We start from the raw sequence: 26073 nt of genomic DNA, 5'->3' as shown, positions 1-26073 counted from the left end.
TAACACCCGACATAAAGAATACATATCAGAATGTTTTTAAAAGAATTTATGTTGAGCAGAGATAATCTTACAATGCAATACTTTACATTTCCCTGACAGCGAGAGATGCGATTTGGTGTATAGCAGTTAAATTTAAAAAGCAATCATGTTCAACTCATTATTTTAGGTCAGTTACCACGAGAGTTGTTGGTTCTGTACACTAATCAAAATTCATAACATCAAGAGTTCTACAAATGTTACAATTGACTCTTAACAGCTCTACATGTATTAAAAATCTTAAATTAAAATTTTTCTGAATAAAAATTACTATTATCCTTCAATTATTTACTTAAATACATTCGCACAAAATGAAAAAATAGTCTGTTTACTATACTGTATTTTGCACACAGCTAAACTTTTTTAGTTAAAGAAAACTTTTTTAAACTAATTTTTCCTCAATAATATCAAGAGCATAACCAGCCATTTCAGACATAAAACTCATAAATTCCTGGATGACCGTCTCATCCACCAAATCTCTCTTATATCTACTCTGGTAAAACACTGGCATATCTTTATCAAAAGCTTCGTCTTCCTGGGAGTAGCCGCCTCTGCCCGAAAACATGCCCGTCACGCCCCTCGTAAGGTCCGCTAGCAACGAGACAAGAGTGTCGCCTACCTGAGAAAATAGAGAAAGGAAAGTTTGAAACGCCAACAAGGGTTTAGAATATTATGCATTGACGGGACTTGGAAATACACACACACATAACTACAGTAATACCTCCGGATACGAAATTAATAAGTTTCAGGGTGGCTTTCGTAACATTTCGTATAATGAGTCGCGATTAACATGCTATGTGATTTTTAAATTTTCGGCGAATTTAGTCTTATCCCGAGTTTTTTTTTGTAATGGGAGAAAAAATCTATGTCGTTTCATACCGAGAGTATTTCGTAAACGGAAACTTTTGTATATATTACTTTCACTGTATGGCATTTGCTTAGATAGTCTAAGTATACATTTACCTACTAACAAACAATGTCTCCTCACACTAAAAACTACTCTTGGGTAGTGGCCTATACCAAAGATTCAAAGCCAATTCTTAATTCCAAGTAACTTGGAGAATGTACACTACTGTATAACTATTTTAATGTTTTCCACAGCTCTGCCTGAAAACCATTTCATGTCTGAGAACAGACGAAAGGAAGAATAAAACTAGATAAGAGATTATATCATCCTATTGGCTGAGTACAATAACTTCGACACCTGAACTACGTGAAAACAGATTTACAATTACTAATAGTATACTTTAACATTGAATAATAATAGCCTTTAACCCTTTTACCCCCAAAGGACGTACTGGTACGTTTCACAAAGGCCATCCCTTTACCGGTACGTCCTTGCAAAAAAAAGGCTATAAAAATGTTTTTTCTTCATATTTTTGATAATTTTTTGAGAAAATTCAGGCATTTTCCAAGAGAATGAGACCAACCTGACCTCTCTATAACAAAAATTAAGGCTGTTAGAGCTATTTAAAAAAAAATATACTGCAAAATGTGCTGGGAAATAAAATAACCCCTTGGGGGTTTAAGGGTTGGAAATTTCCAAATAGCCTGGGGGTAAAAGGGTTAAGTAAAGGATATTACAATGAATATATCAAGACATTAAATCCAAGACTAATCAAAATCCACAACACTTAATAGCCTATATATTAAGAACAATACTTGCAAGAAAAAAAGTCTACAGTTTTAAACTTAAATACTTCCCTGTTTGGCATTGCTTTAAAGTGATATTACAATTATAATAATGAATAATCTTCAAAATCATTCTAGATTCACTGATTCAGGCTATCGATAAAAAAGACTTGCATAAAAATTCTAAATTTAAACAAGATAAATGAAATTTCAAAAATTACAAATAGCCTGGAGAAGAGGCATTATAATAATCCTCCTCGGTGAAATTTAACGGCCTGTAATAATCGGTGGCGTTTTCAGTTCCGTCTTCACCTCTTCTCGGTTTGTAAATCGGGTAACCGGTGAGGGGGTCGCCTATATCGGGGTTATACCTGTCGCGCAATCCGTACCCTCCGAAGTGGGCTAAAATGTCTTCCATGTACCAAAAGATACGGCTTAGGATGTACATACCAGACTGAGGAAAAGATTTGTAAATCTGTTATAAATCCTTGAGCTATCATAGACTTTCAAAGAAATTTTTCCAAGATAATTAAATTGCAAATCTAGACTTTTGAAATTGTTCTAACTTGTGCTATAGAAATAACAAATAGGAATGATTTTCATCGATGCCGATTCATATATAATGTTTACAAGTCGAAAACATCGATGTACATACGTAACGCTACATACCTCTACTTTTATTTATAGATGCCTTTTCTTGCCTAAAGAATACAGACTTAAAAGTCAAAAGAATACCGACTTAAAAGTCAAAAGACTGTACAAATACAAATTTCATCTACTCGACACCAAAAAGAATTTAATACCCATAAAATAACTTTAACCAATCCATATTTAATATTATAAATACAAAATACATTAGGTCCTCAACTTACAAAACTTAATTGGTTCCAAGAATCTGCTTGCGAGTTTAATTGTTTGCAAGTCCAATTTTGTTAAATATTGGCCTGCGTTAGGCATAACCTGAATTCTATGCCTATGAGTTTTACTACCAAAGTCAACAAATAGTCAGGTTTCATATGTAAAAGACATTCTTACAATTGTTGTTTTGCTATTGTATTAAATATAATATAATTTTATTTCGGTATTTCTTCATCTTTGTTACTTAGTTAGATTTGCGTTTGTCTCTCGAATGTTTAAGCAATGTTTGTCTCGAATGTTTAAGCAATGTTTGTCTCGAATGTTCAAGTAATGTTTGTAAGTCGAGGTCCCTCTGTACTGTGAGAATACATACCGTTCTGGCAATGGGGCTGGACCCTACGATAACGGCTACCAGTGTCGTGATGAAGCCCGTTGCAGGGAGCTGCAAGCCTTGTAATGCAGACGACGCTCTGCCGAACGCCTTGGCTACCGAGCTTGTGGTCGAACCCAAGTCGGAAGTGAAGCGCTCGAGGAGTTTCGCACTTATGTCTCTCACGCGAGCGTCCCACGACCTCGCTGGCTTGCGTTCAGATGCTGCATGCTGTAAAATAATTTTTTTTCTATAAATACAAGACGGCTTTAATTCATGTGCAAAAACTTAATTTCTCACAAAACCTGAACATAATTTTTACCTAAATGTGATTGTCGTTATATATATATATATGTATATATATATATATATAAAAAAAAAGTTGTTTTCTAATAACCAAGTCATTATAGTATCTCACTGAATATATTACTACATTATACTGTAAACTCCCAGGGATCTCTTGCCAAGATTCAACAAATTTCTAAATGAAAACCAGACTCCAGAACACGTTTAATGTTTAACCTCCTGGAAGTACACTCCAGAACACGTTTAATGTTTAACCTCCTGGAAGTACTTGTGCAATTGTTTTTCCCAGGTAAACTTTTAAAAATTATCCAATTTCTCGATACTACATTGGTGAAGACTAACAAAGACCTTACATCATCATCTTCATCGAGCTCCTCCTCTAAACTAGTTTCTTCGGCTGGACTGTCCGACACTGCCGTTAGTGGTGGTGCTTCTTCCTTTGGCATGGGCGGCGGTGCCATGATTTTTCCGAACCTTCCGCCACCGCTTTGGTCACTAAGGTGATAAAGAAACTTAAGTGCCATACAGTTCTGTATCTTCATTTATAAGTTAGTTTTCCCATGAATGCTACAGTAATAAGTGTAAACCAGAGAGAGAGAGAGAGGGGGGGGGGGGGAGGTTAAGGTCTGGGTCGAGCAAACTGCCGCGGCAGAGCTCTGCATTCTATTATGATTATCATCACTAGCTTAGCTACAAATGGCTCCAACAGCAAATAGCCCAATGAGGAAAGGAAATCAACTACAGGTATATGAGAAATAATGAATAATTATAAATATTCTAGTATGTATGGAGAAAACTATTACGGTTGAATTAGCAAAAGTTAAAATAAACCTTGAACTTCTAAAAGCTAATTCTTCTAAGGCTCTTAATGTACCATCATGGTCCACTCATCAAATTCTTAAAATATTCTTAATATTTCTTAACCAGCCAGGTTAGAGATAAACTTTTAAGCTCCAAATCTCAACAGGAGACAAAATTAAAGAGATAAAAATTACTTACACCATAGGCCGCGTAGGTGCGACCAACACCAAGAGGAAAATGGCGGCTTTGAAATGTGTTGGCCTCATGCTGTTAAAGTGAATAAATTGTTAGTTTATATTTCTAATAATTTAAATTTTAGAAAACAAAAAAGTATGTATATCGTACTTGGAAAATATCAAAATAAAGAAGGTATAGCTTTATAATAGCAGAATTTTACTTTATACAATTCTCCCTTTTTCAATATTAAACTTACCCGATAATCATGTAGCTGTCAACTCCGTTGCCCGACAGAATTCTATGGAGGGATACGCCAGCTATCACAATACTAGAAGGGGGTGTACTTACCAGCGCCACCTGTGGCCAGGTACTCAATCATTTGTTGTTGACACCTCCTCAATTATTCCTCTGTCGTGCTTCCGGCTAGACGTTCTGGGATACGCTTATGGTCTTCGAGTTTATTCACGGATATTTGGTGAAGTATTCTCTCAGATTAACGGCTGTCGCTTTACTGGAATCCTTCTTATATTAGCTAGATAGCTTTTATATAATTCTGATATAACGATTAACGAATTTTTGCTTGTTTTTGGATCACCCTTTGACTAACTCTTTGAAACAAGATGTCTGACGTTTCGCAAGCCCCCTCCCATAGACGATGTAGGTCTTGCAATAGGCGTATTCCGAAGGCCTCGGTAGATCCTCACACCGCTTGTTCTGACTGTAGGGACAGGCCCTGTCTATTAGAAAATCGATGTGAGGAATGCGCCGGACTTTCGGAATTGGAATTTGTCCGTCTTTTAAAATATTCTTCTAAGTTAGAGAGAGGTAGAGTTAGGAGAAGTTCTTCTCACTCTTCTATGTTTTCCTCACCTCATGATCCCCTACCTTTTCCTACCCCTGTAGTGGCTACCCCCGAACCTACTGTGTGCCCTCCGCCTGATATGTCAGTTGTTTTGCGTGCTATTCAGGCTTTAGGCGATAAAGTAGAATCAGTGGTAAGTGACCATAAGTCTCTGATGGCCGAGGTTAAAGAACTGAAGGTCAAGAGTGCAGTGGGTGGAATTAGTGCCAGTGCTGTGACGAGTGCTAGTGTCGGTGCAGTGCCAAGTGCTAGTGGTGCCAGTGTGGTGCGTGAGGATTTTTCTGTGCGAGCCAGTCGTCCTCCCAGTCCGGGACCTCTTGCAAGCTCCCATGCCCAGGGGAGAAGCAATGTCGAAGGGCTTAAGGGTTCGACAGGCCTTGTTAGGCGCACAGAACTATCCTCGGTGGTTGCGGGCGTGTCTTCCTTAGACCGTCACTCCCACCTGCAGACGATTGAGCCCGTCTTATTCTCGTCCGCTGATCAACTAGCAGGGAAGAAACGTTGGTCTCAGGTCTCGAGACCGCTTAAACGTAGAGTCCAGTCCGCGAGTGCTCAGCCAGGTTGCAGTCATTGGCTCAGCTCTGACTCGCCTCAGTCATCTGTCGACTGTACTCCGCCCAAGAGGAGTAAGGTTCTGCCAAAACAGAGCCCGACTGTGACTTTACCTCAGTCTGTTATCGTTTCTGCCGATCCCAAGTGGACCCTGCTTCAGTCCATGCAAGCTCAGCTTTCGGACTTGATGCGTGAGTGTCGGGCTGAGAGTGTTGCACCTCCTCCTCCGCCTACACTCCCTCCGCCTGTTCTCGCTCCGCCTGTGCTCGCCCCGCCTGCACTTGCTCCGCCTGGTCGCAGCACCATCTGCCAGGCGTACGATGTTGAGCCACTTTCGGAGTGCGCTGTTCCCAGTGGTGTTCAGCCTCAGCCTTCTTTAAGGCAACCCTTGCTTTGGGATCAGGAGAGTTATTCCACTCTTCCTCCGCCTCCCCTTGCTGCTCCACCAGTGGTGCAACTCTCGGTTGGGGTACAACAACCTCTCCCCTCCGTGAGTCTGTCTGCTCAGCCATCGCTGCAGCGAGCTCAACCCTCCTCAAGGCAAGCTCCTCTACACCCTGGACTTGCGCCTCAGGAGCCTCAGCTTGCGAGAACTTTACCTTGTTCTGCGCAGCCTCAACCTCATCATGCTCCGCTCACCTCACAGGAACAGGAACGGACTACTCCGCCTCCATCCTCCGCTCAGCTTGTGCAATCCTTGGGTTCAACCTCTCTTGCTAGGAGTCATCCTCCTTCACCCATGCGCCTGCCTTCTGCTTCGTCTGTTGTTCAGCCTTTGCAGTCTGAGCCTCAGGTTTTCCCTCAACAGTTACTGGAAGGGGAAACCATTGTTATTGTTCCTACCCGTTCTGACTCTGCGGTTCAGCATTCTGGTCCGATCGCTTCGCTACCCTCTGCTGATGAGGTGTCGGATGATGAGGAGGCACACCTTGATCCCTCATCAGACGTGGACGAATCAAAGCTTTCTCCATTGTCGATTGATTTTCGTAAGGTCTTGGCTCTACTCAGGGAGATTTACCCAGACCACTTCGTCTCTGCTATTCCCCGCTCTCCACCATCTGAGTTTTCGCTGGGCGTACAACAAGCTAAGTCCAACTATACTAAGCTTGTCCTAGCTAGATCCTCCAAGAGGGCTTTAAGGATCTTAGGGGAGTGGCTGCAGTCTAAACAACACCTTGGCAAGACTTCCTTCATGTTCCCTCCAACGAAGCTCGCTTCGAAAGGTTGCGTTTGGTATGCCACAGGGGAAGCACCAGGCTTAGGAGTACCTGCCTCTGCCCAGGCTGACTTCTCAAGTCTGGTGGACTCGCCTCGGAGAACTGCTATGAGACGCTCGAAGGTTTGTTGGACCTTCTCAGACCTGGATCATTTTCTGAAAGGGTTGTTCAGAGCATTTGAAATGTTCAACTTTCTCGACTGGTGCCTGGGAGCCCTCAGCAAGAAAACCTCTCCTGCGGACAAAGATTCTGCCATGCTAATAATGTCCTGCATGGATAAGGCCATCAGAGATGGATCGGGTGAGCTAGCGTCGTTATTTGTATCAGGGGTGTTGAAGAAAAGGGAACAACTGTGTACCTTCCTTTCCGCCAGCATTACACCTTGCCAGCGGTCACAACTCCTTTTTGCTCCACTCTCAAAGTTCCTCTTTCCCGAGGAGCTAGTTAAGGACTTGTCGGCTGCCCTGATACAAAAGGACACGCACGATCTTGTAGCCTCATCGGCTCGTAAGTCTAAGGTTGCCACCTCAGTCCCCAAGACTTATCGCTCCCCAGTGGCTGATACCCCGGCTACGAGGTTCATACCGCCCTTTCGTGGTAGAGCCCCCAGCCGAGGAAGCTCCCGTCCAGACTCTCACAGGAGCAAGTCTAGGAAAGGATCCAGGACATCTAAGGGAAAGAACTGACTCTCAGATTCTCCAGACAACAGTAGGAGCCAGACTCAAGATCTTCTGGCGAGCCTGGGAGAAGAGAGGTGCAGACGCACAGTCTGTCAGTTGGCTGAGGTACGGTTACAGGATTCCATTCTGCCTCAAACCACCTCTGACCACATCGCCCATCAACCTCTCTCCCAACTACAAAGAAGAGGACAAGAGGCTAGCATTGCAACAGGAGGTGTCGCTACTTGTGCAGAAGAAGGCAGTGGTTATAGTCCGGGACCATCAATCCCCGGGCTTCTACAACCGTCTCTTTCTTGTGGCCAAGAAGACAGGAGGTTGGAGACCGTTGCTGGACGTCAGCTCTCTCAACGAGTATGTCACCAAGCAGACGTTCACGATGGAGACGACCAAGTCGGTCTTAGCAGCGGTCAGACAGGAGGACTGGATGGTCTCGTTGGACTTGAAAGATGCATACTTTCACGTTCCCATTCATCCAGACTCCCAACCTTTCCTGAGATTCGTTTTCGGAAAGGTTGTCTATCAGTTCCAAGCCCTGTGTTTTGGCCTAAGCACAGCTCCTATGGTCTTTACTCATCTGATGAGGAATGTAGCGAAATTCCTACACTTATCGAACATCAGAGCCTCCCTCTACCTAGACGACTGGCTGTTGAGAGCCTCCACGAGTCGTCGTTGTCTGGAGAACCTCAATTGGACTTTAGACTTAATGAGACCTAGGTCTATTAGTCAATATAGAGAAATCTCAACTCATTCCCTCCCAATCCATTGTGTACCTGGGAATGGAGATTCAGAGTCAGGATTTTCGGGCTTTTCCATCGGCCCCCAGGATAAACCAAGCCCTAGAGTGCATCATGAGCATGCTGAAGAGGAGCAATTGCTCAGCGAGACAGTGGATGAGTCTCACAGGGACCCTCTCATCACTGGCCCTGTTTGTCGAGCTAGGAAGACTCCACCTCCGCCCTCTTCAATTCCATCTTGCTGCTCATTGGGACAAGGGCTCGACTCTAGAAGCAGTCTCTATCCCTATCAACCAAGAGATGAAGACCACTCTCCTGTGGTGGAAGCACAATCTCCTTCTTAAGGAGGGTCTATCATTGGCCATCCAGACCCCCAATCTTCATCTCTTCTCAGATGCATCGGACTCGGGCTGGGGTGCGACCTTGGACGGACGGGAATGCTCAGGAGTGTGGAACAAGGAACAAGGATTACTCCACATCAACTGCAAGGAACTGTTAGCAGTTCATCTAGCCCTGTTGAACTTCAAGTCCCTCCTGCTAGGCAAAGTGGTGGAGGTGAATTCAGACAACACCACAGCCTTGGCTTACATCTCCAAGCAAGGAGGGACCCATTCGAGGAGCCTTTACGAGATCGCAAGGGACCTCCTCATTTGGTCAAGAGGTCTAAACCTCACTCTGGTCACGAGGTTCATCCAGGGCGATATGAATGTTTCAGCGGATCGCCTCAGCAGAAGGAATCAGGTCATTCCCACGGAATGGACCCTCCACAAGAGTGTGTGCAACAGACTTTGGACCTTGTGGGGTCAACCTACCATAGATCTGTTTGCCACCTCCATAACCAAGAGACTTCCGCTTTATTGTTCCCCTGTTCCAGACCCTGCAGCGGTTCATGTGGATGCTTTTCTTCTGAACTGGTCCCATCTCGACCGGTACGCATTCCCTCCGTTCAAGATAATAAACAAAGTTCTGCAGAAATTCGTCTCGCACGAAGGGACACGGCTGACGCTGGTTGCTCCCCTTTGGCCTGCAAGAGAATGGTACACAGAGGTACTTCAATGGCTAGTCGACTTCCCCAGGACTCTACCTCTAAGAGTGGACCTTCTACGTCAACCACACGTAGACAGGTTGCATCCAAACCTCCACGCTCTTCGGCTGACTGCCTTCAGACTGTCGAAAGATTCGCTAGAGCTAGAGGCTTTTCGAAGGAGGCAGCCAGGGCGATTGCCAGAGCTAGAAGAGTTTCCACTCGCAGAGTCTACCAGTCTAAGTGGGAGGTCTTCCGAAGCTGGTGTAGAGCCAATTCAATATCCTCTACCAATACCTCTGTGATCCAAATAGCTGACTTCCTTCTACATCTTAGGAATGAGAGATCCCTTTCAACACCTACGATTAAAGGATATAGGAGCATGTTGGCCTCAGTTCTCCGCCACAGGGGTTTGGACCTGTCTTCCAACAAGGACCTTCAAGACATTCTCAAGTCTTTTGAGACGTCTAAAGAACGTCGTCTTTCCACTCCAGGCTGGAATCTAGACGTAGTCTTAAGGTTCCTTATGACATCTAGGTTCGAACCTCTCCAGTCAGCTTCCTTCAAGGATCTTACCCTCAAGACTGCTTTTCTCGTTTGCCTTGCAACAGCTAAGAGAGTCAGTGAGGTTCATGCCTTCAGCAAGAACATTGGTTTCACAACCGAATCTGCAACATGTTCTTTTCAGCTTGGATTCCTAGCAAAGAACGAGCTTCCTTCACGTCCTTGGCCTAGATCGTTCGAAATACCTAGCCTCTCCAACATGGTAGGTAACGAACTAGAGAGAGTTCTTTGCCCTGTCAGAGCTCTCAAATATTATCTGAAGAGGTCTAAACCTATTCGAGGACAGTCAGAAGCCTTATGGTGTGCCATCAAGAAACCCTCGAGACCCATGTCCAAGAATGGGCTTTCGTACTATATAAGGCTTCTGATCAGAGAAGCACATTCTCACTTTAAGGAGGAAGACCTTGCATTGCTGAAGGTAAGGACCCACGAAGTAAGAGCTGTAGCTACTTCGTTGGCCTTTAATAAAAACCGTTCTCTGCAGAGCATAATGGATGCAACCTATTGGAGGAGCAAGTCAGTGTTTGCATCATTTTATCTGAAAGATGTCCAGTCTCTTTACGAGAACTGCTACACCCTGGGACCATTCGTAGCAGAGAGTGCAGTAGTAGGTGAGGGCTCAGCCACTACATTCCCTTAATCCCATAACCTTTTTTAACCTTTCTCTTGAATGCTTTTATTGTTGTTTTTTATGGTTGTTACGGTAGGCTAAGAAGCCTTCCGCATCCTTGGATTTGGCGGGTGGTCTATTCATTCTTGAGAAGCGCCTGGGTTAAAGGTTTGGTAGAGGTCCTTTAGTAGGGGTTGCAACCCCGTGTACTTTGGCACCTTTGGGTTGATTCAGCCTCCAAGAGGAACGCTGCGCTCAGTAAGGAAGACGAACTTTAAATAAAGAGGCAGAGTAACTGTTCTATTCGACTTCCTTACCAGGTACTTATTATTTCATTGTTATTTGAGATAACTGTTATATGAAATATGGGATACTTAGCTATCCTTTAATCTTGTACACTGGTTTTCACCCACCTCCCTGGGTGTGAATCAGCTACATGATTATCGGGTAAGTTTAATATTGAAAAATGTTATTTTTATTAATAAAATAAATTTTTGAATATACTTACCCGATAATCATGATTTAATCGACCCTCCCTTTCCTCCCCAGAGAGAACCAGTGGACCGAGGAATAATTGAGGAGGTGTCAACAACAAATGATTGAGTACCTGGCCACAGGTGGCGCTGGTAAGTACACCCCCTTCTAGTATTGTGATAGCTGGCGTATCCCTCCATAGAATTCTGTCGGGCAACGGAGTTGACAGCTACATGATTATCGGGTAAGTATATTCAAAAATTTATTTTATTAATAAAAATAACATTTTTCAAATAACTCAAAATTTCTTTAAGCAAAAAAGTATATAACACTTTTAAAACAGAAAAATATATAGCTTTATGATAGCCTTATCCCTCTTAAAAGGTTAACTGTACAATTTTCTTTTTCGCAATAACTTGTAATTTCTGAAGACAAAAACATACATACGGTACTTGAGAAACATCAAAATAAAAACTATTTTTTCCCAATAACTGTGTAATTTCTGAAAACAGTATCATTCATACAGTACTTGAGAAACATCAAAATAAAGAGACTTATAATAGCAGCATTTTACTTCAATTTAGTAAAATTCTCCTTCACCCCCAAAAGTACGTGAAATGCTAATCTCTAAACACCACCCATAAATACATAGGGTAATACTTTTGATTAGATAACTGGAACGGTACAATTTACCTGAATCATAGGGTTAGATAACCTTTTTATCAATGAAATTCAGCTTTAGTCAAAACCACTGAATTACTGAAATTAAAAGATTTAATATTATCAAACAAAAAAATAAACTAGTTATTTCCCCAATATGTCAATGGTGTGTATGCGGATGATTTTTTTAAAAACCTCTTCTTGAACATCATTGATAAAATCTCAAACCAATCAAATTTAATTCTCTTTTACAATAACCATTAAAATTTAACTGCGCTTTACTACCCAACGCCTAATTATAGACAAGGAATGTATAGCAATTGCAATAGAAACAGCTTTTAAAGTAATTTGTATTTTTCCTGACTAAATAAACCAGTCCTTTAGTAGTACAACTTCATCGAAGCAGAAAGTGTACAGTAACTAACAAATCAAGTTTGTTAGGAAAAATGTTATTTTCATTAGTAAAATAAATTTTTGAATATACTTACCCGATGATCATATAGCTGTAAGCTCTGCTGCCCGACAGAAAAACCTACGGGCGGAATACGCCAGCGATCGCTATACAGGTGGGGGTGTACATCAACAGCGCCATCTGTCGAGTAGGTACTCAAGTACTCTATGTCAACACAGAACCAATTTTCTCCTCGGTCCACTGGGTCTCTATTGGGGAGGAAGGGTGGGTCCTTTAATTTATGATCATCGGGTAAGTATATTCAAAAATTTATTTTACTAATGAAAATAACATTTTTCAATATTAAACTTACCCGATGATCATATAGCTGATTCACACCCAGGGGGGTGGGTAGAGACCAGCATATATGTTAACATTAAGAGCTAAGTATTCCGTATTTCATTTTAGCAGTTATTCAAAATAACAAACATAAAATTAATAAGTACCTGGTAAGGAAGTCGACTTGAACAATTACTCTGCCTTTTTAAGTACGTCTTCCTTACTGAGCCTCGCGATCCTCACAGGATGCTGAGCGACTCCTAGGAGCTGAAGTATGAAGGGCTGCAACCCATACTAAAGGACCTCATCACAACCTCTAATCTAGGCGCTTCTCAAGAAAGAATTTGACCACCCGCCAAATCAACCAGGATGCGAAAGGCTTCTTAGCCTTCCGGACAACCCAAAAAACAACAATAAAAAGCATTTCAAGAGAAAGATTAAAAAAGGTTATGGGATTATGGGAATGTAGTGGCTGAGCCCTCACCCACTACTGCACTCGCTGCTACGAATGGTCCCAGGGTGTAGCAGTTCTCGTAAAGAGACTGGACATCTTTAAGGTAAAATGATGCGAACACTGACTTGCTTCTCCAATAGGTTGCATCCATTACACTCTGCAGAGATCTGTTTTGTTTGAAGGCCACTGAAGTTGCGACAGCTCTAACTTCATGTGTCCTTACCTTCAGCAAAGCATGGTCCTCCTCATTCAGATGGGAATGAGCTTCTCGAATTAAAAGTCTGATACAGTATAATAAGAAACTGCATTCTTCGACATTGGTAAAGAAGGTTTCTTAATAGCACACCATAAAGCTTCTGATTGTCCACGTAATGGCTTAGTCTGTTTCAAATAGTACTTAAGAGCTCTTACTGGGCACAGTACTCTTTCTTGTTCATTTCCAACCAAACTAGCAAGGCTTGGAATTTCGAACGATTTGGGCCAAGGACGAGAAGGAAGTTCGTTTTTGGCTAAAAAACCAAGCTGTAAGGAACATGTAGCAGTTTCAGATGTAAATCCAATGTTCCTGCTGAAGGCGTGTATCTCACTGACTCTTTTAGCTGTTGCTAAGCAGACGAGGAAAAGAGTTTTCAAAGTGAGATCTTTAAAAGAGGCTGATTGAAGTGGCTCGAACCTTGCTGACATAAGGAATCTTAGTACCACGTCTAAGTTCCAACCTGGTGTGGCCAACCGACGCTCCTTCGTGGTCTCAAAAGACTTAAGGAGGTCTTGTAGATCTTTGTTGTTGGACAGATCTAAGCCTCTGTGACGGAAGACTGCTGCCAACATGCTTCTGTAACCCTTGATCGTGGGAGCTGAAAGGGATCTTTCCTTCCTTAGGTATAACAGGCAGTCAGCTATCTGAGTTACAGAGGTACTGGTTGAGGATACTGATTTGGACTTGCACCAACTTCGGAAGACTTCCCACTTCGACTGGTAGACTTTGAGAGTGGATGTCCTCCTAGCTCTAGCAATCGCTCTGGCTGCCTCCTTCGAAAAGCCTCTAGCTCTCGAGAGTCTTTCGATAGTCTGAAGGCAGTCAGACGAAGAGCGTGGAGGCTTGGGTGTACCTTCTTTACATGCGGCTGACGCAGAAGGTCCACTCTTAGAGGAAGTGTTCTGGGAACGTCTACTAGCCATTGCAGTACCTCGGTGAACCATTCTCTCGCGGGCCAGAGGGGAGCAACCAACGTCAACCTTGTCCCTTCGTGAGAGGCGAACTTCTGCAGTACTCTGTTGACAATCTTGAACGGGGGGAACGCATAAAGGTCTAGATGGGACCAATCCAGAAGAAAGGCATCTATGTGAACAGCTGCTGGGTCCGGAATCGGTGAGCAATAATTTGGGAGCCTCTTGGTCATCGAGGTTGCAAACAGATCTATGGTGGGTTGGCCCCACAATGCCCATAGTTTGTTGCATACATTCTTGTGAAGGGTCCACTCTGTTGGGATGATTTGACCCTTCCGGCTGAGGCGGTCTGCCATGACATTCATGTCGCCTTGAATGAACCTCGTAACAAGGGATATGTTTCGATCTCTTGACCAGGTGAGGAGGTCCCTTGCGATCTCGTACAACTTCATCGAATGAGTCCCTCCTTGCTTGGAGATGTACGCCAGTGCTGTGGTGTTGTCGGAGTTCACCTCCACCACCTTGCCTAGAAGGAGGGACTTGAAGTTTCTCAAGGCCAGATGAACTGCCAGTAGCTCCTTGCAGTTGATGTGTAACTCGCTTTGAACCGCATTCCACGTGCCCGAGCATTCCCGACCGTCCAACGTCGCACCCCAGCCCGTGTCCGATGCGTCCGAGAAGAGAAGGTGGTCGGGGGTCTGAACAGCCAGTGGCAGACCCTCCCTGAGGAGAATGTTGTTCTTCCACCAAGTCAGTGACGACTTCATCTTCTCGGAAACAGGAACTGAGACCGCTTCTAGCGTCTTGTCCTTTCTCCAGTGAGCAGTTAAGTGAAATTGAAGGGGGCGAAGGTGAAGTCTCCCTAACGCGATGAACTGGTCCAGTGATGAAAGCGTCCCTATCAGACTCATCCACTGTCTGACAGAACACCGGTCCTTCTTCAGCATGGACTGGATGCATTCTTGGGCTTGATTGATTCTGGGGGCCGACGGAAAAGCCCGAAAAGCTTGACTCTGAATCTCCATTCCTAGGTAAACTATAGTTTGGGATGGGACGAGTTGGGACTTTTCTATATTGACCAGGAGACCCAATTCTTTGGTCAGATCTAGAGTCCACTGTAGATTCTCCAGACAGCGACGACTTGACGCAGCTCTTAAAAGCCAGTCGTCCAAATAGAGGGAGGCTCTGATGTTTGCTAAGTGCAGGAATTTGGCAATATTCCTCATCAGTTTGGTAAAAACTAGAGGTGCCGTGCTTAGGCAAAAGCACAGGGCTTGGAACTGGTAGACGACCTTCCCGAAAACGAACCTTAGAAAAGGTTGGGAATCTGGGTGGATGGGGACGTGAAAGTACGCGTCCTTTAGGTCTAACGAGACCATCCAGTCTTCCTTCCTGACCGATGCTAGAACCGACTTTGTCGTCTCCATGGTGAACGTCTGCTTTGTGACAAAGACATTCAGAGAACTGACGTCTAGCACCGGTCTCCACCCTCCTGTCTTCTTCGGCACTAAGAAGAGACGGTTGTAGAAGCCCGGGGATTGATGGTCCCGGACTATGACTACCGCTCCCTTTTGAAGTAAGAGAGACACCTCTTGCTGTAAAGCTAGCCTCTTTTCCTCCTCTCTGTACCTGGGAGAGAGGTTGATGGGAGTCGTTACTAGAGGGGGCTTGCGTAAGAATGGAATCTTGTACCCCTCTCTGAGTAACTTCACAGACTGTACGTCTGCGCCCCTGTTCTCCCAGGCCTGCCAGTAGTTCTTGAGCCTGGCTCCCACTGCTGTCTGAAGAGGATGGCAGTCAGACTCTGCCTCTAGAGGACTTGGAACCCTTCTTTTTGCTCCCACGTTGACTTCCGGCACGAGCACCTCCTCTGCTGGAGGCTCTGCCACGAAAGGGCGGGATGAACCTTGAAGCTGGCGTGTCATCCTAGGTCTAGGTACGGAGGGCAAAGGTGTGACTTTGCGTGCGGAAGACTTCACCAGGTCATGGGTGTCTTTCTGGATCAAGGAGGCAGCAATCTCCTTGTTCAACTCTTCAGGGAAGAGACACTTAGAGTGGAGCGAACATCAGCTCCGACTTTTGACATGGGGTGACTCCAGCTGATAAGAAGGAGCAAAGGTGATCTCGCTTCTTGAGTACCCCAGACACGAAAGAAGCCGCAAGCTCACTAGAACCATCCCGAATGGCTTTGTCCATGCAGGACATGATGAGCATGGAAGTTTCCTTATCCGAAGGGGAGGTCTTCCTGCTCAATGCTCCCAAACACCAGTCCAGGAAGTTAAAGACCTCGAAAGCGCGGAAAACTCCCTTCAAAAGATGGGCCATGTCCGAAGGGGTCCAGCAAATCTTGGAGCGTCTCATAGCCAGCCTGCGGGGAGAGTCTACTAGACTTGAGAAGTCGCCCTGGGCAGAGGCAGGAACTCCCAAGCCGAGAACTTCTCCCGTGGCATACCAGACGCTAGATCTGGAAGCAAGCTTGACCGGGGGAAACATGAAGGAAGTCTTTCCCAACTGTTTCTTAGACTGCAACCACTCTCCCAGTACCCTTAAAGCTCTCTTGGACGAGCGAGCGAGTACGAGCTTCGTAAAGGCAGGAGCTGCTGACTGCATGCCTAAAGCGAACTCAGAGGGAGGTGAGCGTGGTGCTGCAGACACAAACTGGTCTGGATACAAATCCTTAAAGAGCGCAAGCACTTTCCTAAAGTCTAAGGAGGGAGGCGTGGTCTTGGGTTCTTCGATGTCCGAGTGTTGGTCGTCAAGATGTGCAGCTTCGTCATCATCAGAGATACCATCGTCTGAATGTTGAGGAGGAAGAGGCAACGGAGTGGGCTGGACGGCTGAGTCCGGCAGCACGGGTGCATGCGTGGCTGCACTGGACCCAACATCATGCCACTGTTGGTCAGTCTGAGAACTGGCAACAACCAAAGCTGGGTGGGTGCGCAAGGAGTCTACTGCCGACTGTGGAAGGGTAGCGGAGACCACCGTGGGTTGAGGAGGCTGACGCACCGCGTCAAAACACGGCAGCCTAACTCCACCCTCCTGTTGTTGTGGTAGCTCACGCACGGCAACGGAGTGCTCCGTGCGTCTGTGAGCGTCAGCATGCGTCTGGCAGGGTCGACTGCGCATGGGTGGAGGAGCTCTCACAGCCGGAGTGTGGGAGCAGGCAGCCGCAGCGTCTGCTGGGCGCACAACCGTGGCAGGTTGTAGGAAAACGGGTGCATCGTCAACCTTCTCCGCAGTCGGAGTGTGGGAGCAGGCAGCCTCAGCGTCAGCTGGGCGCACAACCGTGGCAGGTTGTAGGCTAACGGGTGCAGCGTCAACCTTCTCCGCACGAAACTCCTGCATAACCGCAGCTAACTGAGTCTGCATAGACTGCAGTAAAGACCACTTAGGGTCTACAAAAGCGGCAACAGACGGAGCTACTGTCCGTTGTGACTGAAGGTCTAAAACAGCGGGTGCGGCAACAGACGGAGTTACTGCCTGTTGCGGTACCACTTTGCCTCTCTTGGGAGGTGTGCAGTCGTCGGATGACTGCAGCGAGTCCGAACTGACCCAGTGGCTACACCTGGGCCGTTGGACTAGCTCGGAAGGGACCTTACGTTTAAGAGGCCGTGAGACCTTGGTCCATCGTTTCTGTCTAGAAACCTCTTCCGCAGACGAGGAATAAATGGGCTCACTCGCCTTCTTGTGGGTGGGACGATCTCGGAAAGATACGTCCGAAACCACGGAGGGTACGTCTGTACGCTGATTAAAGCCTGTCGAACCCTTTGGTCGTACGACATTGCTTCTCCCCTGGGCTTGGGAGCTTGCAAGAGGTCCCGGACTGGGAGGACGACAGGCACGTACAGACGCACCCTCATGCGTAACACTGACACTTTTCACTGCACTGACACTCACTTCACTTCCCACTGCACTTTTACCTTTCAACTCTCTGACATCAGCCATGAGTTGATTGTGGTCATTCGCCAATGACTCGACTTTCTCACCTAGAGCCTGAATGGCACGCATCATATCTGCCATTGAAGGTTGATGAGAGCTAGCAGGGGGGTCGGGTGCAACCACTACAGGGGAAGGAATAGGTTGAGGGGCATGGGGAGAGGAAAAATCAATTGAGCGAGACGAACTCCTCCTGATCCTATCCTTCTCTAGCCTACGTGCATATTTCAGGAATTCTTGAAACCCGAATTCCGAAAGCCCAGCGCATTCCTCACATCGATCTTCCAATTGACAGGCTTTACCCCTACAATTGGAACAAACGGTGGGCGGATCGATAGAGGCCTTCGGAAGACGCCTTGAACAGTCCCTAGCGCTACATTTCCTGTACTTGGGGACTTGAGAAGGGTCAGACATCTTGAATTAGTCAAAGGGGGGAATTCAAAATCTATCCAAGTCGTCAACAATTAATCCAAATCCAAAAAAGAATGCAAGAAAGTATTGAAGATAACTTCTGCACAGCGATAGCTAATAACTAGAGAGAATACTTCACCAAATAACGTGAAAATCAATCCAGAAAAACAAGAGCGTATTCAGTAGGTCTTGCCGGTGACACGACAGAGAGAAAATTGGTTCTGTGTTGACATAGAGTACTTGAGTACCTACTCGACAGATGGCGCTGTTGATGTACACCCCCACCTGTATACGATCGCTGGCGTATTCCGCCCGTAGGTTTTTCTGTCGGGCAGCAGAGCTGACAGCTATATGATCATCGGGTAAGTTTAATATTGAAAAAATACACATTACTTAAAAAATTTGAGATTTATTTCTTCAACGCATACAAATTACAATCTTAACACTTTTAACCCCAAAGGACGTACTGGTACGTTTCACAAAAGCCATCCCTTTACCCCCATGGACGTACCGGTACGTCCTTGCGAAAAATTGCTATAAATTTTTTTTTTTTTCATATTTCTGATATTTTTTTTTAAAAATTCAGGCATTTTCCAAGAGAATGAGACCAACCTGACCTCTCTATGACAAAAATTAAGGCTGTTAGAGCAATTTAAAAAAAATATACTGCAAAATGTGCTGGGGAAAAAATAACCCCTTGGGGGTTAAGGGTTGGAAATTTCCTAAGAGCCCGGGGGTAAAAGGGTTAACGAGACTCTTCCTTAAGAGGAAATCACCATGAACTAAAATCTGGTTGGTTAAACTTTCCTTGGAAATGTCAGACCACCTGGCTCTTGTATAGGAGCATAGGTGACTACTCCTACCAACCTCCTATCAGTCTCAGTTTGGAGAGGACACAGAAGTTAGAATAGGTCCATACAAAGTAAAATTAGTAACCTGTCACAGGAGAACCTATATTCTTGTGCAGAGTATGTTCATCCAAATATATATTAAGCATGAAAAATGGGTTTGTATGCCTTCTATTTATCCTTCCCCTCATTTAGTAGATGGGGGAGAGACTGCTTAAATATGGTCTAAAATCAAAGATTACGGTTATGAAGCTTATCTGTATCTAGGATCCAGTCCAGCAAATAACAGCCATGCCTACTGCAGCCACAAGGGAGGGGGGAAAGAAAGAAGAGTAGAAAGCCAGTCATTGTAACTTGAATTCTAGGCTTATGTCGAAACCGCTATCTTACACGAGATGCTTCTTGTGCCTTGAGAGAGCTGGGCCGGCTACACATGAGTACAGGCATCTAGAGACTTATGGCTATGACCCATGGGTAGTACGAGGTGAAAGTTGTCTAGCGTTTTCTGTCATACCATCAAAACCCACTAACTGGTTCTTCTTTAAAGCTAGAGTGGAGATGCTAAATCTTCATGAGCCCTTGCCCGAGATGGCCATTGTGATACCATTGGCATGTCCAATGGTATCACAAAGCCAGAACAAAACATCGTCCTTGGGCAGGTCTCTTGGTCCCACTGGTCTCTCTCTTCCCAGTGCTCAGGCCTGAAGCACCAAGTCCTCTTTATGCAGTGCCACAGAGTCCTCTCGAGCCAGAAGCAAGTCACCCCAATGACCGCTGGACACATCTTGTAGCGAAGAGATGGAGAAGGATTATCTGGGTACTGTCGACCGCTGGGCTTTTGCCATTTGTCATGAACTCGGGGGAAAAAAGTAAAGATTAGACCTCATTCCATTCTCTGAATGATTAGCTATATACCAGATGCCATATAGCTTGCCTACTCCCTTTGGCAACACCCAAGGCTAGCAGAAAGACTGTCTTGAGTGTCTAATCTCCATCTCAATAACTCATATGGGGCACTAACAAGAGATTCAAGGAGTCTGGTAACATCCAACTCCAGGGACCTTGAGATCCTGGGGTGGCAAAGACTGCTCAAAGTTTCTCATGTGCATATAAAGTTTCCACTGGGCAGAAAGGTCCAAGATCTTTAGTTTGAAGACCTAGCAGAAGGCCAAGTGATAGCCTTTCATCACAGAGGCCGAGAGGAGTTTTAACTAGCGAGGGTATTAGAGAAAACCAGAGAACACACGCTATCATTTGAAAAGAGGCTCAACCAGAGAAGTAGCCCTTCTAAGACACCTATTGCATAAGATGGGCCACTTCCTCTGGTAGACAGTTTCAGAGGACCTTTCCAGGTATCCAGGCATCCGCGCAATGCCTTGCAAAAAACCTCTCGCACCGAGATGCTGGATAGTCACCATACACAAAGTACAAGAGGAACCTCTGCTCTGTGGGGCTGACAGAAGAGGGGGCCATAGGGGTAGTTCTTTCAGCACCTTGACCAGAATCAGATCCGGATACCAACTGACAAGCAGCCAATTGTGACCCACCAAGGTTATCCTGAGACCTTATGTCATCAAAAACCAGTTAATTACTTAGCCCATAAGTATAAGAGAAGCAAGGCTCAAGTGTCCACATTGTCCCAAGGATAAAAGGCATCCTTGAACACCACCCAAGGGTCTGTGTGATTAACAGTTCAGTCAACGGTGATCTCCATGAATCTAGAAGCCTTTCCGCCACGCATGGATGTAGGAACTACTCTGAACCCCCCAAAATGGTCCCTGCAACTGAGCATTGTCCGCTAGAACATTCCTCATGGATGGAATGATCCTCACAAGATCTCTTACAGTGTTGTTCACTGCTCACATATGGACCAGCTTTATCAACTCCTCAAGACTGTCCGAGACAGTCCCTCCTTGCCTGTTAATGTAAGCGACAGCTGTAGTGTTCTCACTCAATAATATCGAGCACCCTATCAAATTGTTCACAAGCTTGTTGAGGTAGGAATACTGCTCGCAATTCTACACCCAAGGCATCTTGATTACATAGGTGTGCTCCACCTATCCTTAGATGCGTTCAAGAAAAGAAGCATCTCTGGAACTTAAGGAATTGAATGGATCTCCCCTGGAGAGGTTGTGTGCGTAATAGCATGCTCATATACTTCTCCCTCTGCTTGAGCACAGGACTACTTTACCCAATTGATCGCAATCCTCAGACTAAGTAAAGCAGTCTGTCTCAACCCTGTAGTAACCACTTCTTAGCAGAGGCCAGGATCAGCCAGTCACCGAAACATCAAAAGACACCCGGTTTGAGTGGACCCAACCCGAGACCAGAGCAAATACTCTTTTAAACGTTTGGGGAGCAGTGGACAGTGTGAAGCACAGAGCTTTGAACTAGTACACTACTCCATTTGAAGACAAAGCCGAGGTATTTTCCACCGAACTTATAAAAGGGCACTAAAACTGTCGCCTTCGGGTCCACCGAGTGCACGGTCTTCCTTTCTGATGGCAGACTGCATGGTACTTCCTATCCACATGGTAAACATGGTATGATAAACTTGTTCAGTGGAATGTAGTCAAAAACTAGTTTCCAACCTCCAATCTACTTCTCCACCTGGATGAGTCTTTCTCCAACAGGAAAAGCAGATTATAGAAACTAAGAAAACCTTCTCAAATGACTTAGAGGGGGGATCTTTTCCTCCATCGCTTCCACCTCTTGCCAACAAGGCCAGGGCTTTCAGATATCTCGGAGAGTAACTTTGGAACGCCAACAGAGCGAGACCGTAAGGAGTTTAATGTTCCGCAAAGGGTAGACTGTGTTCGTTCCAAAGGACTTCGGATCACCAACTGCTCCACTCCATGTCACTACCAAGTTTCCTAATGGCATGATAGGCATTGCCCCAACTCGTATCAGTTTGAGTTGACTTAAGAGTCCCCTTCCTCCCTTCTTACCTCTACCACCCTTCTTGAATGGGCCAGGTTAGGCGTGAAAGAAGAATATTGTCTGCTCCTTTCTTAGAAGCAGCAACAGCCAGAGGTCCTGATCTGCTTTTGGAGAGTAACTATATGATGGATAAGTCATGGCTAGCCTTCCTCCACTTCATCACTACCTTCACATCCCTCTAAAGAATGAGGACAGAAGCATCCAGCTCCAGGTCATTCCTCAAAGCCGATGTTTCCTCATTAAATTTGCCTGGAGAATCAAAGCAACAGCATCCTTCCTTTTCAGACCCACTTACCTCACTGGTTCATCAACTAGTTCACCGTGAAGGTCACTACAACACCAGACTGAACCAATTTACTGTATTTCAACATCTAAGGATTTTACAATCATGGGAAAGTAGACTACTTGGGACCACTGTTTGATTTAGGATGCCACCTGGAGGCTGGCTATTGCAGAGGTTTTCACGGCAGCAGATTAAAGAGCAGAGAAGACAGAGTGCCATCAGTCTCAAGTCTATCCACAAGCAACCCCGTTGTTAATGCAGCCACTGAGGGCTTGATGCGAAGAGGGAAAGGGCTCATATTTGAGAGAGCAGGAGACAGGATCCAATTCTACTGGCTAACCCACAGCAAATTCTATGGGTAGGAGAGCTGGGAATTCACCCGGTAAAAGGCCCAGCTAGCAAGTTCAAACCATGACAACATTAAGAAGGTCATAGACTCTTGGGAAGTGGCTAAGTGCCAATCAATGAACCTTGAGCCCCCCTTTCACAAGAGCCAAGGTACTCTCCAAGTTCACTGCACTCATGGACGAGTGCAAGAACATTGACAAACAAACACTCTCTCCTAGGATTCTCGGGCAGCACTGAACTAGAACAGAGTGCCATTGGGAAGTCAAAATCTCTAGACTCTTCCTTCCTCGCAAGGGAATAAGACTCGACATGCACCTCTGCAGACCATTCTTTCCTCCCAGAGTATACACGATCCAGAACGAGAACAATGATCAAATTCTCCTTCAGAAGCAGGATTGCTTTAAGCCCTCATGTCCCCCCAATGACTGCAGTAGTACCCTGTCCTTATACTGTTGTCTAAAAAGAGTGGTATCAGGCAACATAAGCCTGATATGCTAGAATCCGTCATCTGGTGGTGGGGAGTCTTTCCGCCAATAGCGCTCATGCGATGGGGCCTTGTAGGGCCCTTAGATTACCAAGATTGGTCCAGGGTTGTTATCCGTTTTCATTCCCAATTGCACGAACTAGTGAATTGGCAACTCAGGGAAAGAGTAAGGGACAGGTGATCTCTTTAACAATCACAATTGGATTGCTCATCACAATGATTGATCTTGCAGTCCACTATCCCGCAGAGATCTATCACTTGGAGACCAAGGATTGTATTTCTAGTGGCGAGGAGAAATGATACAATTGAAGTGGCGAGGAAAAATAAAGGCTGTTGTAATCATCTAAAAACTTGTGTATAAATACTTAGATGCTGTTAATTGGTAAAAAAATCCAGGTAATGATCAAGTCACTACATCAACAGAACAGCTGCCAAAAGCTATTGCAAATAATGCATGCACGCAGTTACCCACAACACAAAATATTGCAAAGAAAGTGAAATTGTGTTCACCATTTTATTAGAGTAATATTTAAGATTTTATGCTCCAGCCTCCATTAGTCATGAAAATATTGAGAAAAATGCCAACACTTCAATTTTTTAAACCAACTCTCAATTTCACTAGAAACCAAAGTATTCTACGTGGTTAACCCTTTTAACCCCAGGCTAATTGGAACTTTCCAACCTTTAACCCCCAGGGGTTATTTTTTTTCAAGCACATATTGCAGTATATTTTTTTTAAATTGCTCTAACAGCCTTAATTTTTGTCATAGAGAGGTCAGGTTGGTCTCATTCTCTTGGAAAATGCCTGAAGTTTCTCAAAAAATTATCAAAAATATGCAAAAAAATGTAAATGGAAGTTTTTTGCAAGGACGTACCGGTACGTCCATGTGGGTAAAGGGATGAGTTTTGTGAAACGTTCCAGTACGTCCTTTGGGGGTAAAAGGGTTAATAACATACTTCAATTTCTAGCAAAATTGAACTTTGCTATGAGAAATGGACAAGTGCTGGCTATTTCTGTATGACTAATGGGGGCTGGAGAATAACAACTTACGTATCGATCAATTAAAAGTCAAAACCTTTTTTTACTTTAGATAAGATAAATTGTGGATTACTATAGTTTTTGGCATTCGCCTTTATCATACTTTTATTAGTATGATTTGATCATTACTTAGCATTTACATCCAATTGAGCTTCCAAATATTTATGCAAAAAGTCCAGAATGATATTTTAAAAGCCATCTTTTTTCCATCCTCCCAATCAGTTCTAGCACCCCTACTGTCACAAGAAAATTTCTCCAAAATTAAAATTCAATCTACATCAAAAATTTTGTAATTTCATAGATTTTGGAAATTTAATAGTTTCAAATACTTCCCATTAAGTATATAGCTATCGTTGATCATATCAAAGACCAATGTATCACCGAAATAACGACCAATGTTTGGTGTGCGACGCACATCCATGCACCACTTGCCAAATCAGAACAACAGCAAGATGTCCAATTGCGAGCGAAGCGAGTAACGGCGGTGCAAAAATCATTTAAGTGATGCAATATAAGTTACAGGTATTCATAATACTTCAAATTCACGCCACTTTAATGAATCGTATAATTTTTCCAAATACTATAGTTACCTGGTGTTTATGTACTTCAGACTACAATTGCTGTAAATCAGTCATTTTTTGGCATTTCATCATTCAAAAACACACTTTTCCCATTGTTAACTGTCATAACTGTGTTTTTACATTAGGGGGGGTTAGGAAAATTCAAATAGATGGTTTTCCCCCCCCCAATGTTTGTAGTCAGATGGGTAAAACACAAGACAACGAGTACTAAATATGTTTGGTTAAGTACAGTATTAAAAAAAAATTTAAAGCATCATATAATTACCAATATACAGTTCATCACACATGAGTCTATGGTCCAAATACCTCACATTACAGGACTAAACAAGAACTGCTAGATCCAACTAATTAGTTTGTCAAACTTTAAAAGGTACTTGGGAAGAGCAATACACTGAAGAAACCATATCCATATTCATTGCAAACCAAACTATTATTCTATGTAACAGAGTAATGTAAAATAGAAAAATTCTTGGTATAATATTGGACTGATATACCAGTAAACCTCGAACACAAAGTTAAACATAAAATGGATTTTGACTTAGGAAAAATCTATTTAAGGGCGAGATAGCCATGTCAGGTATCACAGGGTTCTAAACCCCCGGAACTACTATCCTAAGATATCGTGTATAATAAGGGACGTATCCGTAGATAACCATAGATAATACCGATATCTGCACCCCTTACAGACTTAAGATATCGTGTATAATAAGGGACGTATCCGTAGATAACCATAGATAATACCGATATCTGCACCCCTTACAGACTTAAGATATCGTGTATAATAAGGGACGTATCCGTAGATAACCATAGATAATACCGATATCTGCACCCCTTACAGACTTAACCCAGTCTAGGAATCTAGGGAGAAGGATAGTTGAGGAGCACTATACCCAATGCCTTGATTACATGAAAAAAGAGAAATGCTTAATCAATAGATAGAACTGTTCAAGACTGTCATGAAAATAATACCACACGTACAACTAGCCTTGCATTGCCTAGACTAGCCCAGCCTAACCTGTCCTACCCTAAACTACTAACACTTGCCTGGAGACGAGAAAAGTTGATCAATTGTCCCTATGGCTAAAATAAACACATCCATCAATAATCATATAACACAAATGAGAATTATAGCACTGAATTAAATAACTTACATATAACTCGATTCAATGGATTCCCTTGGAGAAAACAGTTTAAAAAATAACTTGTAATTCGACGTTTCGCAAATTCACTGGCCGACCAAGGAGTTTGGAGGTGGGTAAAATTGATTTCGAAGAAACCTGCATTTCCAAACTCCA

The 26073-nt window shown here is 44.1% G+C and overlaps 1 protein-coding gene across 3 annotated transcripts; it reads right to left on the bottom strand.

Annotated features, from left to right (window-relative positions):
* Positions 1-31: 31 nt before the first annotated feature.
* On the bottom strand, positions 32-26073 carry LOC137637620 (uncharacterized). 3 transcript variants are annotated; one of them, XM_068369770.1, is made up of 5 exons: positions 25930-26073; positions 4202-4270; positions 3556-3697; positions 2900-3127; positions 32-655 (listed from the first exon to the last, which is right to left on the bottom strand). In XM_068369770.1, the coding sequence occupies exons 2-5, from the start codon at positions 4267-4269 to the stop codon at positions 419-421; spliced, it is 675 nt and encodes a 224-aa protein (XP_068225871.1). In that variant the 5' UTR covers position 4270; positions 25930-26073; the 3' UTR covers positions 32-418. The 3 variants fall into 3 exon arrangements, with proteins under 3 accessions (XP_068225871.1, XP_068225873.1, XP_068225872.1); XM_068369772.1 differs by lacking the exon at positions 25930-26073 and adding an exon at positions 25823-25867; XM_068369771.1 differs by lacking the exon at positions 32-655 and adding an exon at positions 1374-2122.

This window comes from Palaemon carinicauda, unplaced genomic scaffold, assembly GCF_036898095.1.
Source record: "Palaemon carinicauda isolate YSFRI2023 unplaced genomic scaffold, ASM3689809v2 scaffold89, whole genome shotgun sequence".
In the NCBI taxonomy this organism is placed as follows: domain Eukaryota; kingdom Metazoa; phylum Arthropoda; class Malacostraca; order Decapoda; family Palaemonidae; genus Palaemon; species Palaemon carinicauda.
The sequence above is the reverse complement of the archived record's forward strand: the minus strand, read 5'-3'. Positions and strand labels throughout refer to the sequence as shown.